At 40.2% G+C, this 17,279-nt stretch overlaps 2 protein-coding genes across 2 annotated transcripts; one reads left to right on the top strand and one right to left on the bottom strand.

The window, feature by feature from the left end:
* The first annotated feature begins 6,398 nt into the window (after positions 1-6,398).
* phyhd1 (phytanoyl-CoA dioxygenase domain containing 1) lies at positions 6,399-12,331 on the top strand. Its single transcript, XM_085414225.1, has 11 exons — positions 6,399-6,637; positions 7,532-7,690; positions 7,946-8,021; positions 8,111-8,158; positions 8,246-8,301; positions 8,386-8,448; positions 8,533-8,554; positions 9,409-9,537; positions 9,668-9,784; positions 10,178-10,304; positions 10,662-12,331. The coding sequence occupies exons 1-11, from the start codon at positions 6,605-6,607 to the stop codon at positions 10,705-10,707; spliced, it is 876 nt and encodes a 291-aa protein (XP_085270351.1). The 5' UTR covers positions 6,399-6,604; the 3' UTR covers positions 10,708-12,331.
* Positions 12,332-13,912: 1,581 nt separating this feature from the next.
* dolk (dolichol kinase) lies at positions 13,913-16,866 on the bottom strand. Its single transcript, XM_085414224.1, has 2 exons — positions 16,729-16,866; positions 13,913-16,081 (listed from the first exon to the last, which is right to left on the bottom strand). The coding sequence occupies exon 2, from the start codon at positions 15,949-15,951 to the stop codon at positions 14,380-14,382; it is 1,572 nt and encodes a 523-aa protein (XP_085270350.1). The 5' UTR covers positions 15,952-16,081; positions 16,729-16,866; the 3' UTR covers positions 13,913-14,379.
* Between the last annotated feature and the right edge of the window lie 413 nt (positions 16,867-17,279).

Below are 17,279 nucleotides of genomic sequence, written 5' to 3'. Positions count from 1 at the left end.
TAATTAGCAATAGTGTTATATAAGAGTACTCTATTGTAAGCATTGCAAGTTTATTTTAAATTGTTGTATTGTTGTGTTGTTATTTAATGCATATAGCACGAAGGGCCGCCAGTCGGCGCTGTGATTCACATGTTCGTTTACATCAGCGACATGAGCGACACATAGTGGTTAATCCATGTTACTACGGCGCAGTGTAAGAGTTATTGGCTGTATCCCAATTCAGGGTCTGCAGCCTTAACGGTCCACAAGGGCCGCGTACTCAAAGACGCTAAGACCGGAAGTGAGAGGCTTTGTGAAATGGGACGGTCTAGCCTCGGTCGCGCTGCCCAGGTTGCCTAGCAACCATGATACTAACCGCTGGAAACGTTTCACACAGCTTTGTTTGACAGAAATGAAGGAGAAATTTTGTTAATTTGTTTGTTTGTTCTTACATGAGCTTTGTTTGATTTGTTGAGTATCTGAGGCTGAAAAACATGATTGTTGGGCTTCATTTCTGTACTGAACAGTCATTTTAAGATTAGTTAGTAAATAACAATTAGCTAATGTTGTTCATGAGACTAAAGTCATCTCACTTTGGTAATGTAAATATAATATGGCCAATATATTTATTATTATATTAATCATTATTAGTTATTACAGCAGTGAGCTTGAACTCCGTGTCATTCACTGAGCCTCAGTAAAGATTCAAGTTGCATTTATTCAAATTTCCTATCACCTTAAATCTTCACTCAAAGACAAGTATCTTTGACAGTGTATATATAGATGTATTATATATAGGAGACAAATATTGTTCGTTTAATATGTTGGCATTACTAAATTTGGCTCAATGCTTACATATATGTGTAAGAAGAAAATGTACGAGCTGTGATAACTGTTTCTGATAGAATAAAGAATAGACTGACATATTAAATATTCCTTTATTGGGTGAGAAAATCAGATCATGTCATAACTGCTTTAAGTCATACAGAATAGATATCAGAGCCTTAAACAGGCTGGCTTCTGCTAAATGGGACAAACTGGGCAGAAAGTATACAAACACATAACATCCTTATAGAATAGCATGTAACACTATAGATCAACTTACCTCAGAATATATAAAGCATATAAACAACTAGAAAGTGCATTTTCTGAAGAAACTGCAGTGTGAATGCTTGAATCTGAATGTATGCATTGAAATGAAATAATTACTGAATTTAAGTTAAAAATTTTGAATGAGATAAAAAAAAAAAAAACCCGAATTTAACCTGAAAACAAAAGTGCTGAACTGCTAAAAGCTGAAGGTTACACAGAAGAAGAAGTTGGAAAAAAGCTGAAAATGTTTTAATTGTAAATTAGAAAAACCTAAGAAATGAGAAAAGAACATTTAGAGTCAGAAAACATCTGAAAGAATATTAAAAGGTCATATTCTTTGAATCACTGAATGACTAAAATGTGATCCCTCCACTTGGATCCACACAGTTTAAAAAGTTTAAATGTCTGAGCTTTGAAAGACAAGATGTTGGAAAAAGAACAACGATGGCGACGTTTTGAGGGTAAAATGATGGCTTTAACACTGTGGACACAGCAGCAGTTGAAAGAGAAGTGTTTAAGCTGAATCTTGGTACAGTGGCAGAGAGAGCTCGTTAAGCAGGCAGGTGTGAGCCTGGTTGCTATAGTGACTGCACCCAATGGCTCCATACACACGACACAGACATGCGCCTCACTTTTGCTGCTTAAAATGAACAGAAAAGTCAGGGCGAAACAAATCGTTCCCAAATGAAAAGTATAGGTTGTATTGACAAAATTCTTTCACTGTGAGCGACAGCAATGTCTAGTCTACCAAATTCTCAGTTTTCATGTCTGTGGAGTTTATTATATGGACGTGGTGACAGTGGAAAGACACCATGCTCTTCTGATTTTCAAACGAACCTTCTGAGCCATTTTAACATTAGAGTCTATGGAAGAGTTGGAGGGAGGAGGCTGTGCATTGGTGACATTTATGAAAGAACCATAACACCTAGTACAATAGTAAACACATTGGATGAAAGAGGACAGCCATGGCTACGTTTTGAGGGTAAAATCATACCTGTAGAGCAAACGCTGCGGACACAGCAGCAGTTTTAAAAAAGATTTTAAGATTATTTTTTTTGCTCCTCTCACTCTAGCAGTTGAGCTGCCTCACTCTAGCCCCAACATTCCGTCCCATACACACCCATTATAAGCTCTGAAACGGGTGAAAAAACATCATGAAACTTAAACTGGAACTGAAGAAAAAGTATAATAGATATTGAAAAGATAAATACAAGTTGAATAGTTGAATGTCTTGTCTTCGTTTTAAAGTTTGAATGGTGGCTCTATGTGAACGTATGTTGAAGTAGTAAGAGTTTAAAAATGAGTAAGTTGAATGAGAATTTGAAGGGTCTCCCCATTGAAATACATGGGAAATTTTTGTTGAATAAAGTTGAATAAAATTAAAAATATAAATGTTAAAAATGAGAAAAATACAAGCAATCATGTCCAAAAGAATAGGAATCTAATGGTGTTTGAATGGTTTTTCTAAGTTGAACGGTTTTGAAGGAGTAGGCTTTCAAAAAACGTACGGAATAGATAATAAAATAGAAGAATAAAGATTAGAAGAACAATACTGTGAATGCTTTTCAAGCATTCACACTAATTACAGCAATATGATGCAACAAACACAGCAGTGCTACTAATCCAAAATACTCAAAGCTTCATAGAACTGGAACAAACATTTATTTTTAGGTCCATTCTGCTGCTGATACATACTTTAGGTTTCTGAATATTAAACTTGTTGCTGCCTTTCATAGTGTGTAACTTGAAGGCCCTGAGTACTTTCTCCCACACTGAAAACACTGGAATGATAAAATTATTTGAACATTACCTAATAAGACTGATTCAGGACAGACAATTAGTTATTTTAAACTTTTCTAGCAGTCCTTCACAAACAGGGAACAGTCTGTCTATTCTCTCCATCTGTCAGCTGCTGCTGGCTCTTCCTCCTCCTCTTCCTCACACACTGCTGAGTTTGTCCTGGTGGATCATCAGGGGTGCAAAGCCTCACAGATGATGTGCAGCAGTGGGTCCCTCAGTCTGTCCTCACTCTGGACACTTGCAGTTGTCACACATGGAAATCAAATGTGTGATAAGCTGCAGGATTCAAACACAAGTGTGACTTATAAACACATGTTCATACTTTTATTCCACAATCAGAGAGAAAGAAACAGAGAGAGAGTGCAGGACAGACAGACAGGTGGCAGTCTCAGGTGTATACACTGCTACAAAACAGCACAAGAGAAGGAGGATTTAGTGTTTGTGTTATTACGAGTGCTAAACAAGAAGAGTTCCCAAATGGTACAGTGAACACATGTGTGACTCCTGCGATTAAAGCATCTTTCTTTCAGCTTAACGAGTGAACCGTCAGCTCGTTCAAACACACGTTAAAGTCCGTTTGGCTCGACACCACTGAACAGAGGCAGCAATATAACATAGCTAACATTAACAGTGCAGTGAATCCTGCTTGTGCCGTGATATTCAGGACTGCAAACGGAGCAGCATCACTGACTTTCAGCTTGTTGTGTTTGTGGATATATGACTGCAGGGGCGATTTTAGCCCATTTTGGGGGGTGCTTCAGCACCCCCCAAAATGAATCAAAGCACCCCCAAAGATTTCTTACTTTTTTTGAAAATATTTGCTGTTTGTGGGACACACTACAAAAAATACAAAAAGCATACAGTACTTAATTGAGATGGAACATTTTAACAACAAAAGTATAGATAACCCCCCCTCCCAAAATGGTTTGTTCCAGCTCGCCTCTCCCCTGCTCTGGCTCTAGCGCCGTTGCTGCCAGAGAGATGGTGGCTGAGACGCAGCAGAGCGGAGATGTGGGTACTTGGCTTAAAACAGGACATGTTAGCTGCCTTTAACCTTCAGTTACTCTTTATATAGTTAGGTAGGAGTCAGACCATGTTTCTTTTTAGCTGAAAAACATTACACCAGGTAACCTGCAGTATTGAAAACTTGTTTTCCGACTATGTTTGCTACTCTACAATCCGTCCTGCTCTGTAGTAAAATCAGCGATATTTGACCGTCCTGTTAATCTCATTGAAATGTATACAGCCTATTTAAAACCTAAAACTTAACATTGTCTGTAGCCTGCTGTTGTCACCACTGTTGCTACAACTGTTGAAATGTAATGAGAGAAACTGGTTATTTTGTCATGTGCCGATATTAAACCCAAGGTACTAACTAGCTAACTGACTGGATTCCTATTAACCTTATAACTGCTGTTGTGTGTGTGTGTGTGTGTGTGTGTGTGTGTGTGTGTGTGTGTGTGTGTGTGTGTGTGTGTGTGTGTGTGTGTGTGTGTGTACAGAGAGACAGCCAGGTTCATAATGGATATGAGGAAGTTTTTTCAAAAAAGGAGCCACATTCAGGTAAAAGTATAAAATCAAATGATCCGTCAATAAAGGATAATGTTGGATCAGTGTTTCAGTATTTATATCTTTTATGTGGTTTGGTTATTTGTCTTTTGGTTGAAAGTACACTGAGAGAGGACTTTTTTATTAGTGATCTTAATAGTATTTTTTAATCTAATTGAATACAATCTATTTGTGTATGATTGTCTTGTCAGTCCAAAGAGGGAGAGAGGAAAGAGGGAAAAGTACAAGGTCAGGAAGAACCAGGTAAGAAAACAGACAGGGAACAGTGACAGGCACAACAGAAACTGTTAAACTGCCAAAGAAAAAAAACACACAACTAATTTTACTCGTACAATCTGGAAGTTGTGTTCTCCCTATATTAAAGCTGCTATACAGAGTCTGCAAAACAAACTGGGTTGTCAGCCCTAGCACTGCATTACCATGTTGAACTTCAGTCAGAGGAAGTCACGGTTGCCAAAAACTTTTTGAATCTCAAGAGTGAGGCTGGTGCCATCCCAGATATGTTAACATTGTACAATCTTCTGGATAATCAGATCTTCCCCACACTGAAAACTGTTATTCAGGTTGCCCTAACAAACCCAGTTAGCAGCTGTAGCTGTGAGAGGTCTTTTAGTGTCTTGAGTCAGCTCCATACCTGGCTGAGAAGGACCATGGGTCAAAGCAGACTCCAGCACCTGGCTGTGATGTCAGTTGAGAAAGAGATGCTTGAGAGACTTGACCACCAAAATGTGATAGACAGATTTGCCAACCTCAAGGTGAGGCGACATAGGATAAAAGAAAAGAAAAAAATCTGCAGAGCCATAGTAGCATCTGCACTAAACATCTTTTCATACATTGTATACATTGTACCAAAGGTCAAGGTGTCTCATTTTATTTTAATCTTTTAATAATATTTTGTATATTTCAAGGACTCTTCTATTTTTGGAGTGTATTTTTTATATATCTGTATTATATCATACATACACTTTAAAAGTGAATCTCTGTCCAAAAAATGCACCCAGTTTACTTTTTACTCACTATAAGAATCATTGTCATCATCAGTTTTTGTTTTTTTGTTTTTAAATTCCAATCCATTCTTCTTTAGAAGCATTTAAATAACCTTTATCAGATTTGATGGTTTTGTTACAGACTGGTCAAAAAAGTGTTTAGCTTTTCTTGCACAAATGTGGGATTAAATTGTGTTAAAATGTACAAAACAGTGATGTCATGTTTTGTGACGAGGACCCAGGCACAGAGAGACTTGATGAATTTAAGAATCTTATGATTTAATAAAGAAATTTGCAGACTTGCACAGAGATGGTAAAATTATGATGACTGATAATGGAGATGAAGACAACAGACGATGAGGACAGGGAGGAACAGAGGGAACTCGGGACAACTGGAGACATTTAGGGATGCAGGGACTGACAGAGACAGGGAAGAAGGCTCATCGTGATGAATAAAGTTTACCTTGCCTGGATGGGCAGCTCTCTGGGTGCTCAGCACCCCCAAAGCTCTGATCCTAGAATCGCCCCTGTATGACTGACTTTAATTATCCACAAAAATCATCAGATTCTCTGTAAGATTAAGGTCAACTATCGAACGGCGTATAAAGTAAAGGCTTTAAAACCAAGTAAACGCTTAAAGTACAAACATCGCTAATGTCACATAACTTTGCCGACATGTGGCCAGCAGTAATGTTTTAATGTTCTTCATTATTAAACATTTGCACACAAATAAGTGACATAATATTCAGTACTTACTTTTGAAAGTTTACTCTTTGGCCGCTCCGCTTCCACCGTTTTTTTCGGCAAAATTATCCACACCCACCGCCGCACTATGAAGTCTGGGATATGTTGGGCCATGAAGTCTACACCGCTACATCCTTAAAATTCAGGGAAATGAAGGACGCATTTGAGGGACGCATTTCGAGCAGCCTTTGAATTGGGACAGCCTTCGGCGCGTCGCTGTGACGTAATCGGCCTTAAAATGTGGCCTCTGAGGCTGCAAACCCTGAATTGGGATACAGCCAAAGGTCCAGAAATCCTATTACGGTCTCTGTATGATAACACTTTAATTTAAGTAGACACGTCACGTGGTCGGATACGAACAGGCTGTGCTTCAACCAGGGGGAGAGACGCAGGCGCATCGGTCCCGTGCAGTGGATTTCTCTCAGCGGAACGCCATGGATTTTATGACAGATCAGGATGTGCAGAGGGTGAGGATTACTTTCCCATACCGATGAAAATGACATGGAAGTGCAGTTTACAGTTAAATTACCAATGCTCAGTTAAATAATTAGCAATTTGATCACTGTTTGCTTCGAATAGAAAACAGTTTTACTTTTGCGATGTCGATTGTGCATCAGAAGCCTCTTCCGTATTATATATGGTAATAAGATTGTATTTTGTCGCTGTATTCAAATGAAATGCACATTTCACATGCACAACACCCTGCAGCCACAAGTGGTCTACTGACGTCAGTAAACGCCCCCTGTTTCAGCTAGGAAAACACCATATGTGCCCTCAGGAGTAAATTCCCCATTTTCCAACACTTACTCTGTTCTTGTAAGCTACAGAAAAGCAGGAACTAACCCAGGCCATGCTGTAGTCTTGTAATCTTGCCGTAGTTTGCAAGCTTATAAGATAATATTTATAAAATATATATGTACTTAAACTATCCGATGGCAACTATTTTTCAACACATTCTCTCCGGTTGGGTTAAATCCTACGCAGCAGAAAACAGAACAATGCTGCAGGGCGGACAACAATTAAAACATGTTTTTTTTCCTCTTGTTGGATTATGATGCAGCTGTCATCCTTAAGAAATCAGTAACACAAGACACTCATTAGCCAAGAATAAAAAAAACAAAACTCAAATATTTTATGCAGCTGTTTTAATGTAATTATGCAATTTTAAACTGGGAACCGGCCTTAATATGTAGAATGTGTTTCACGTCTCATGGCTGTGAATTAAACTCTGGGTGTGACTTCAGTTTGAAATGTGAAAGAGACCTTTGTGTGAAAAGCAGGCATGAAAGGTCGAAAGGACGAGCCTCGGTGCTTCAGTTATTGCTCCTTCTGTCTGTAAACGGCTCAAATTTCCTTGACAGTACCAGGAGGATGGATACGTGGTTCTGGACGGGCTGCTGACCTCCCAGGAGTGTGATGAACTGAGGCAGAGGATGGCAGAGATTGTGGAGCGGATGGATGTCCCCGAACACTGCCGCACCACCTTCTCCACCTACCATGATGAGCAGCTAAAAACACAGGTGACCCAATGACCAACGCTGCACAGGATCTTTAACACTGTCAGCTTTCCTTTGAACAATGTTTCTTTCACATGCTTCCAATGACATCACCACTTGCAGATGCAGGTAAGGCAGCTGAGTGCGCACCCTCCTGTAGTCTTTCTACAAAATTAGCTTCACATTTACAGTTATTTGCCTCGACCTCTTTGACCCTGCAAGCAGACTCTTATGTCAACAGTGTAGTCAGTGTCGGTGTCTTTCCCCTCTGACCTGCAGGGAAATGCTGACTATTTCATCACAAGTGGAGATAGGATCCGATTCTTCTTTGAGAAAGGGGTTTTTGATGACAAAGGTGAGTTCCAGTGAAATTCTTTCTACACTGTCTTTCATTTCTCATGCTGTGAAACTCCAAAATGAGATGATGCTTTTCTCACCTTGCAGGGGAGTTTATTGTACCCAAGCAGCGGTCACTAAATAAAGTTGGACATGGTGAGCTTTTGGGGTTTTCCAACAACACATAGCCTATAAACTGTTGCATAAAAATCTCCTAACTGCTAGGTTTTTTTTTTCTTTTAGCACTGCATGCCTATGAGCCGTTGTACGAAAAGGTTACACATTCGCCCAAAGTCCAGGTGAGCTAACAGGTTGACGGAGTGAAAGAATGATTTACTGAGTCACAGAATAACTAACTGTCCAATGAAATGTCATTCTCCTAGGGCATAGCTAAAAAGCTGGGCCTAGTGAGTCCTGTGATTCTCCAAAGTATGTTCATATTTAAGGTAAATGGCCTTATACTGTTAGACAGTGCTACATAATGACTTATTAAAACGTAAAGACTGAAATAAGAACCTTATCTTTTACAGCAACCAGGCATCGGTGGGGAAGGTAAGAAAATTCAGCAGAATATTTTTGTCAGTAATGAGTACACATTCCCGATCACATTTTTTAACCAAAGATCCCTTCTTATCCTTATTTCTGTCTCATATTAAAGACACTCAAATTTGGTATAAAAACACGAAAGTAAAAGCAAAAAAACTGACATAAAAACCTTGTAAATAATGGAACATTTACGCCGTGGCCACATTATTAGGAATACCGGTAAAATCTGTTTTGCCATGAATTCCACCTTTTGTGAAACTTACATCTTTTTGCCTTTTGTTGATGGTAGTTTATGTTAACGGGGTGCCAAAATACTGCCATGACATTTCATTCTACTGAAAGTGAGGCATGAAAGTGACTAGCCTAAACACAGGTTAGCATTATTCTAAATCCCATCAATATTTGTTTTGTAATGAAGCTGAATTTAAGTCGCAGTTGGAACCTTGTTAAAGTTTAAAAGGTTCAGTGTTTTCCAGATGCTGTATAATATGACCTATATTTCGGGAGGCCATCCCATGACTGAAAATGTTTAATTTAGAAATTTATCCCTAAACGATGACAGAGCATCCACCATGTCTGCCACTTCTTTCTGTCCAGTTTCCTCAAATTCTTTAAGGACACACTGCACACTTTTGGCTGATAGCTGATTGGGAATTCCAGTGTCACTGACAAAATACGGTTTTATGGAAAGGAAATTAGAGATTTATTTTATGTCAGGCTTCTATTAACAAAGTAAATACGGTTCATCTGGTTAGTTAGATGCAAAACCTATAACAAAACCTTCAGTTTAGAGGTGGTTGTCTGTATACATTCATATAATTTTAAATTATATCCATAGCGGATTCTCATGTGTTTCTTAGTGACTCCACACCAAGATGCTACATTTCTGTACACGGAGCCCCTGGGCAGAGTTATGGGGGTGTGGATTGCCCTGGAAGATGCTACTATTAACAATGGCTGTCTGTGGTTTATCCCAGGATCACACAACAGTAAGTATCTACCAGAATGTCTGTATAGTGTATATGTTATCCAGCTACTGCTCTGCCACATATTTCTGAAATAGTTTTTAAGGTTTATTTATTGCATGTTATAATTTAATATTTTCTCTTTTTGCCCCAGGCGGTATCACTAGACGTATGGTGCGTACTCCAAAGGGCACCTTTCCCCTGACCGACTTTATCGGTAGAGAGCAGACATACGATGACGAGAAGTTTGTTGCCGCACCAGTGAAAAAAGGTCATTAGCATAAATCTAAATTTAGTCGGTGATTGATGGATGCATTTTTGAATTTTGTGACATTTTGCAACTGAAATTGTAAAAAAAAATGTTGTTGCTTATAAAGAAACTTTTGACCGTCAACAGCTCAGGACAGTTCACCTTAGATTAAATGCCATGAGTTTTTTTCTTTTTCTGCACTGTTATAATAATAATAATAATAATAATGGATTGGATTTATATAGCGCTTTTCAAGGCACCCAAAGCGCTTTACAATGCCACTATTCATTCACTCTCACATTCACACACTGGTGGAGGCAGCTACAGTTGTAGCCACAGCTGCCCTGGGGCAGACTGACAGAAGCGAGGCTGCCATATCGCGCCATCGGCCCTTAAATAAATTCCCTTGTTCAGGTGGTGTCATCCTGATCCACGGACAGGTGGTGCATCGAAGTGCTGAAAACACCTCTGAAGAGTCTCGTCATGTCTACACCTTCCACATCATGGAAGCCCAGCAGACCCGCTGGAGCCCTGACAACTGGTGAGACTTTATCCGTGTGGGCTGGCCTTGTGACATTTCTTTTATTTGACTACATATTTCTGGCAAGTGATTGTCTCAGTTAACATGTAGTAAAATAGAGATGTTCCTCATTAATTTGTTTAATGTCAGTTTTGTGTTGATGCACACGTCAAGTAGACTTCAAATAAGCACAGATTTGTTTAGAGCAACCCTTGTGTGTGTTCATACAACATATCTAGATTTGTATATGTCAGCATTTAGTTTTGTATGGAAAATCAGTGTTCTCTCATTAATGCAAACTTTATGAAACAAGATGCTCCAAAGAAATTTCCCAAGCCTGACCTGTCCATCTTATTTCCATCTCTTTGGTCCTGTAAGGTTGCAGCCCACTGAAGACCTCCCTTTCCCACCTCTCTACACTTGAAGGATTCTTTGGCATCCGGTGCTGCTCCCAAAGAATAACCAGCATCTATGATATTATCATCAAGGAAAAAAAATCAGATAATACTGTTTCATTAACTTCCCAAAGAATGGCTGTGCTTGCAATATTCTTCTGATAAGGGTAAAAGGATCTTATTACACAAGAAAACTATAGGCTGAATCCTGAGCTCAGCCTATTGTTCCTGTATCGATCGTAGCCAAGTGTTATTCATGACCCATGATAGCAAAGACATAGAAAAAATAGACATGTATAAATAAGATATACTACCAGTCAAAAGTTTGGACACACCTTCTGATTTAATGGTTTGTCTTTATTTTTATGGCTGTTTACATTGTAGATTTTCACTGAAGGCATTGCAACTGTGAATGAACACACATGGAATTATGTAGTTAACAAAAAAAATGTGAAATACCTCAAAACATGTTTTATATTTTACATTCTTCAACATAGCCACCCTTTGCTTTGATTGCTGCTTTGCACACTCTTGGCAGTCTCTCAATGAGCTTCATGAGGTTATCACCTGAAATAGTTTGTGTCCAAACTTTTGACTGGTAATGTAAATCCATCCATTTCTCTAAACTTGAACAATTTGGAGTCACTGGGCTACTGAGAGGTGGCTACACCCTGGACAGGTTCACAGTCTATTGCGGTCTATTCACACCTATGGTCAATTTAGAACCACCAGTTAGGTTAACTTACATGTTTTTGGAGTGTGGGAAGAAGCCGGATTACCTGGAAATCACTCACATAGGCATAGGGAGAATAGACAAACTCCACAGAGGTGGTCCCCAACCCCAATCACAAACCCTGTGCTGTGCTGTCTGCAAAACATTTTTGTTAATATCTTAAACTTCCAGAATAGTTCTTCTGGGGGACATTCAAAATGAATGTTTTGATATGCTTTGCCACTCAATACAATTCTGTTTATAAAGCACTAAATCACAGTTTTATATTTATATAAAATATAGATTATATTTTAGGGTAAAGAACCTACAATAATGAAGAGAAAATCCCAACAATCTGATGACTCCCTATGAGTGAGTACTTGGCAACAGTGTGAAGGAAAAACTCCCTCTTAACAGGAAGAAAGCTTCAGAATTACCAGGAGCAGGGAGGGAATACCATGTGCCACGACCTTTAGGAAGTGATGAGGGAAGGAAGACCCAGTTGAGCATTTCTTTGAAATGGTGTACATCTGGGAAAGAGGCTTTGAGATGCATTTTTTTCCTTGGTCATGTCAAAAGTGACACATGCTCATCACGTGTATAGTAACCATATATTTAAAGGAAGTCCAGGCCATGGATTAGCTGCTGTGTTCTCTGCAGGTTTCAGGCTGTTAACAGCAGCAGGTTTGCAGTTGAAAGACTACACCTAAACTTTCTTGCATGCCTCAAGAAAACAGCTCAACACCAGACTGATTTTGCAGCATGCAGCATTATAATTATGTTAACACTTGAAACCATGTTTTAATAACATTGTAATAAGTCTGTTAACTCCATATTTAACCAGCTTTCCTTCCTGGCTTTAAATAGACTTTATTGATATTGCACTTTTTCAGTCAAAACACTTAAAGCACACACACATTCATAGGATATTTTTTTTTGTTTTTTAAATTACATACTGTACAACGCGTTTTCGATCAGTCTCACACGCTGCTGATTTACCTGCAGCAGTGTTGCTTTCATCCGATATACTGTGTTTGAAATTTTTGCATTTTTGTGCCGATTTGATCGTCCTTAGGAAAATATACTGTTCTTCCGCCAGTATTCCAGTTTGACAAATTCAGTCTGTGCATCTGCTTAGCCAGTCTGCTTATGTCAAGTTATCACAAAAAAAAAAAAAAAAAAAAAAATCGCAAGCTTGGCCAATCTCTGGTTCCTTACTAACCAGCATTTAGACTAATAATTTTTTCTAACTTAATTATAAATTTGCTGGAAAAGTGTTTTAAATTGTGGCTGAAAATTTTTTTTTTTTTAAATAAACATTTTTTTTGATCAAGTCTCCATGGAGATTTCACTGTGCAACTGACATTTCCACCCACCTTTATTAAGCATTTCTTCATCAGCATTGTCAACAGCTTTATTCTTGTGCAAGATCTTTTTAAATGATTTGTGCCCAAATAAGACAATGAATTCCTCCATTTATAGACAACAGTGAGCATCTCTGCTTTCAAGTATGTTCATTTTAAGACCCAACTTAAAATGAAAACGACAAAGCTTTATGTACGTGTAATTATTAAGCGCAGCATTCAAACTCCTTGTGTTAGTGTCACAAATCAAAGTGAAAAAGCGAAGGGATAATCTTTGTGTTGTTAAAATACAGTCGCTCACATAGGTCCTACATCTCAATCTTCAAAAAACAAAACAAAAACAACAACCCCCCCCCCCCAAAAAAAACCCCAAAACAAGCTTTGTTTGTTCTCAGATGTTCTGAAACATGCAATACTAAATTTTTCTTTCAGAATGTAAGAATGTTGGAAAAAGAAACACACCAGCAGGATCATCAGAACATTAAAAACAAACAAACAAAAACAAACATACAAAAAAGAAACACTTTTTACAGATGCTCCATTTCCTTTTCTGCAAATGACGAGATCAAACCCAATAGAAATTATAGTATATTGCTATAAAGCACATAAAACAATAATTTAGAAGTAACTCTTGCTGTAAAAGTTGCCAAAACGTAAAGGCCTGTGTGCATGGGTGTGGCCCAAAAGCATATCTACAATGTCCAAAAACCCCCCAAAACACTAAAGGCTCAGTATTACAAGGAAATGTAGATATTTAAGGGGTGTAGGGTCCCATTAAACCACAAACCGGTAAGCAAAGTTGATTTATCTGACAAAAATATATGCGGTAGGACAACCGGCATACACATTACAGTACTGCATTATCACATCAGTCTCATGCAGGAGCATAGTGTGTTTCTACCATATATAAGTATAAATCAGCCCTTTAAATAAGAGTTGAAATGGGCTGCCATGCTAGCGTCTACAGCTTCTATTATGGTAGGTTGTGTGTGATAGAAAATAGACTTCTTAAGGCAAGTATTTTCAGAAGAAACTTCTTCATATTGCCATCAGGGAGGCAAACATAATAATAAAGACGTGAGAAAGTTGATTAAAAGACATATCAATAATTTAAAGTTAACTTATGTTCTTCGAAAGGCAATACAAGGCATGTATCTGTTTACGAAATAAAAACGACAGGACATTTTGAGTGTTTCTTGCCGATTATAAAAAAAAAAAAAAAAAAGGATTTCTATTTAAGAAACACTTTTTTTCCCCCTCCACACTCTGCTAAACTGAGTCTCCCGTTGCATAATTTAGGAGCTGTTGGTGTCGGTGGCAGAGAAAACATACGCCACCTCTGTCGCAAGGCTCAGACTTGATCTAAAATGTTCCACTGGTCATTGGAAAGGATACTGAAAATGATCTAAAGACAACAGACTGTCATGCCAACACTGTCGCATGTAAAGGTTTGTCGATACCCTGGTCGGTTAATCTGACTGCTTTCAATCGCATTGTGCTGGTCAAAAATAACTACCGATCATCTCCACAGACTACGAAAGACAGCTTTTTTTTTGTCCCAAGTTCACCACCAGAAATGGCTGAGAAACAGGCAGTGGATCTGCTTGTTTGTATGATCGGTCCATTCAAAGCAACAGGAGGATGAAGAGGTAGAGTGGAAGCAGCAGGTTGTCTATTTGGGAGGTGTAGGCTTCCAGCATGGCCACCAGAGTGATGGAGCCAACAATCCATGAGTAGGTGGTGTTCAGATTGATGCTGCTGTCAAAGATGAGAAACATGGCCACGGCGATGATCTGGGCGAACACAGATGTCGCAGTCCCCTCTAAGGTTTTCTTGGTGCCGGGCCAATGGATCTCCCCCATGGTACTGCCAAACACAGAGGCCACAGTGTCTCCAACTCCCACCGCGAGCACACCTGCGTAGGGCACCAGGCCACCCGCCCCTGGAAGTAGCCCCTTAGGGGCACAGGGTCCAGGAAACAGCCAAATGGGCAAAGACATGCCCAGTAGCAGGTAAATGTGGGTGAGGATGAGAGGCCCAGAGTCCCGCTCGTCCAGGAACAGAGTGAGCAACTGCCTGAGCAGCTGACCGAAAGGCCTGATTCGAAAGTAACGCACATACTCCAGGAACAAGAAAACCGCCAGGCAACCCACAGATGCCACATGGAGCAGCTGCCTGTCGTAGATCAACCCTGGAATGTAGGTGGCCACTACAATCAGATGGAAGTACTTCCTGACGATGGTCGACGCCTGGTGCTTCTTGGAACCCGACTGGCGCTGATAGTTCTGATGTAGCACAACGCAACTTGCCACGACAGACAGAAACACCCAGTACGCCAGCAGGCAGAGTCTCCTGTCATTCAACGTGATGAAGTCCAACAACCACATGAGGGGGTGGCGACCGATGAACAAAGACAGCCAGGGCATCAAGATCCCCAGACCCAGAACGGCTGTCATCATGTGAAAGAAGAGCGATGACCCCCAGCTCTCAGACTCCATGAAACAAAAGAGCAGGGCAAAGAAAACGCCCAGCAGCAGCGAGCCCACCACTAACACCGGGAGGAAATAGTTCACCGGGTCACCTTTGACCTCCGCCAGGTTCAGGGAGCGCTTGATTAGCTGGTTCACGATGAAGCTGATCCCACCGACAATGAGGAGTGCCTCTCCGGGCGTGAAGCAGCGTGGCAGCAGATAAAGCACAATCAGGCTGAGATAGACAAAGATCAGCAGCACCTCCAAGACCTCTATGACCTCAGACACCGTCAGGGTCTGCTTTGTGGTGTAGAGAATTGCGCTGCCGGCCATCCCTGCAATTACACAAGTGTTGGTGGGAACAGGTCTTGTGATTCCCAGTGCAATCAGGGAGAGGAACAGGGCTAGCATCATGCCTGTGATGGTGACCACCATGGAGAAGCGCTCAAAGTAGACATTCCCTGAGGCAGAGCACTTTTCTCTCAGTACCAGGCCCAACAAAGGCATCACCATAGAGGCTGGAACAATGCCGCTGTTCGCTGAAGGGCGAAACTGGAACACAGCACCCCCAGACCTGAGCAGACGGTCCCATTTATGCTGCACATAGAAAGCCTGTATCACCAGGGCTATGCTGCACCAGGAGTGCTGGTTCCAGACCGCCATGTGGACACATAGTACCACTGCCAAAACTACAGTGGACTCCACGTGCACCGGGTTGATTTGCATGGCTGCAGGGTGGGCGCTCACAAAGAGGGAGGAGGGTTGATCTGAACAGATGGTGTGCAGCAATGAAGGCCTTCTTCTGTCACTTCCTCTCTCTCACAGGCTTCATCATTTGGAAGGTAACTTTCCTTTGCTATGGATGTCCGAGGAAAAAGGGGAAAAAGTGTTAGCATTTAAGAGAAAAAAAAAATACAGATCACAACAAACAGAAGAATGTGAAAAAATTAGATTCAAATGCTACTGTACTGAATGCTGAGTCTTTTCTTCGTTATTCTAACTCTGAACCTTGATCATGCTTTATCTGCTTCCTGCCATGAACTATGACCACACTGAAAATTCACCCCGTCAGTGAGAAATTCACACAGCTCAGATAGCACGAGTAAAAGGCCACACATGAAACACATGTTCTTTCCACATCAGCTGCAACCTTTTGTTCCTGTGGGGGTCGGAGTTTGAGCTGTCTGTGTAGTGTGAGTTCTGTTTCAGCTATGGAGGCTATGCTTAACAAATGGTTATGAAAGCTGAAGGATACATTAGGGAAAGAAAATCAAAACAATAAAACTCCAGTTTGTTTCATTCATTCATACAGCCCAATGGGGCCAGATAATTCTCCCTACACCGAGGAACGCGTCTCTCTGGCAGCCGAGGATGCTTTAACCTCTGACGGCATCAAGCTAACGGCAGACTAACAAGCTCACTGTACAGAGCTAGCAAAACGCCAGCAGTAACTACTGGCAGCACTGACGCACAATACAGGCTGACAAAGACAAGCGTACATACCATACAAGCGCTGCGTTGTCTGAGCGGACGTGTGCAGTGAATCGCTATGAATCGGTGCCGTCCTTTCTGGACAGATTTGTTTCCTTTGTCAGCTGTCGGTCCTCTCACACCCAGTAGGAGGGGGCCATCTTTGACAGCCGGGTCACGTGGTACACTAAAAAAGTATCTCTTAAAGTCGTTACTTTTAAAGATTGTTTTAAATTTACTTTTTAATCTTAAAATTTGTGAAATAATTATATCACTATAAAGCGCATACTTTAAATAAATAAATAAAAATATGTATTTATTTATTTTGGTCAAATTCAGACTTCTCAGGCTATTTTATACATGTAATACTTGAATAATTATTTGTAAAAATTAATTACCCGTAAGTCCAGAGGATCGCTTTGATACATGATATACTGAATTATGGAGTTAGGGGGAAACACAGAAGTTTTGCCAAAATGTAGCATAAATATTTTCGAAAAGGTATGGAGGCGATTGGGATGTGTTTATTTTACTCCAGAGGATGGCGTTAAAGTTGAACTCAGGACGGCCGCTGCTTCACGAAG

The sequence above is a fragment of the Rhamphochromis longiceps genome, linkage group LG7, assembly GCF_057381845.1.
Source record: "Rhamphochromis longiceps isolate RC_006_pf linkage group LG7, R_longiceps_female_GT1.1, whole genome shotgun sequence".
NCBI classification, from domain to species: domain Eukaryota; kingdom Metazoa; phylum Chordata; class Actinopteri; order Cichliformes; family Cichlidae; genus Rhamphochromis; species Rhamphochromis longiceps.
Note: the sequence above shows the minus strand (reverse complement) of the source record. Positions and strands in the feature narration are given on the sequence as shown.

Bases quoted from the DNA above. Each gene is read 5' to 3' on its own strand.
- phyhd1 (XM_085414225.1), top strand. From the start codon at position 6,605: ATGGATTTTATGACAGATCAGGATGTGCAGAGG. The intron at 6,638-7,531 runs GTGAGGATTACT...TTTCCTTGACAG, and splicing joins CAGATCAGGATGTGCAGAGG to TACCAGGAGGATGGATACGT. The intron at 8,302-8,385 runs GTGAGCTAACAG...TCATTCTCCTAG, and splicing joins CACATTCGCCCAAAGTCCAG to GGCATAGCTAAAAAGCTGGG.
- dolk (XM_085414224.1), bottom strand. From the start codon at position 15,951: ATGCAAATCAACCCGGTGCACGTGGAGTCCACTGTAGTTTTGGCAGTG.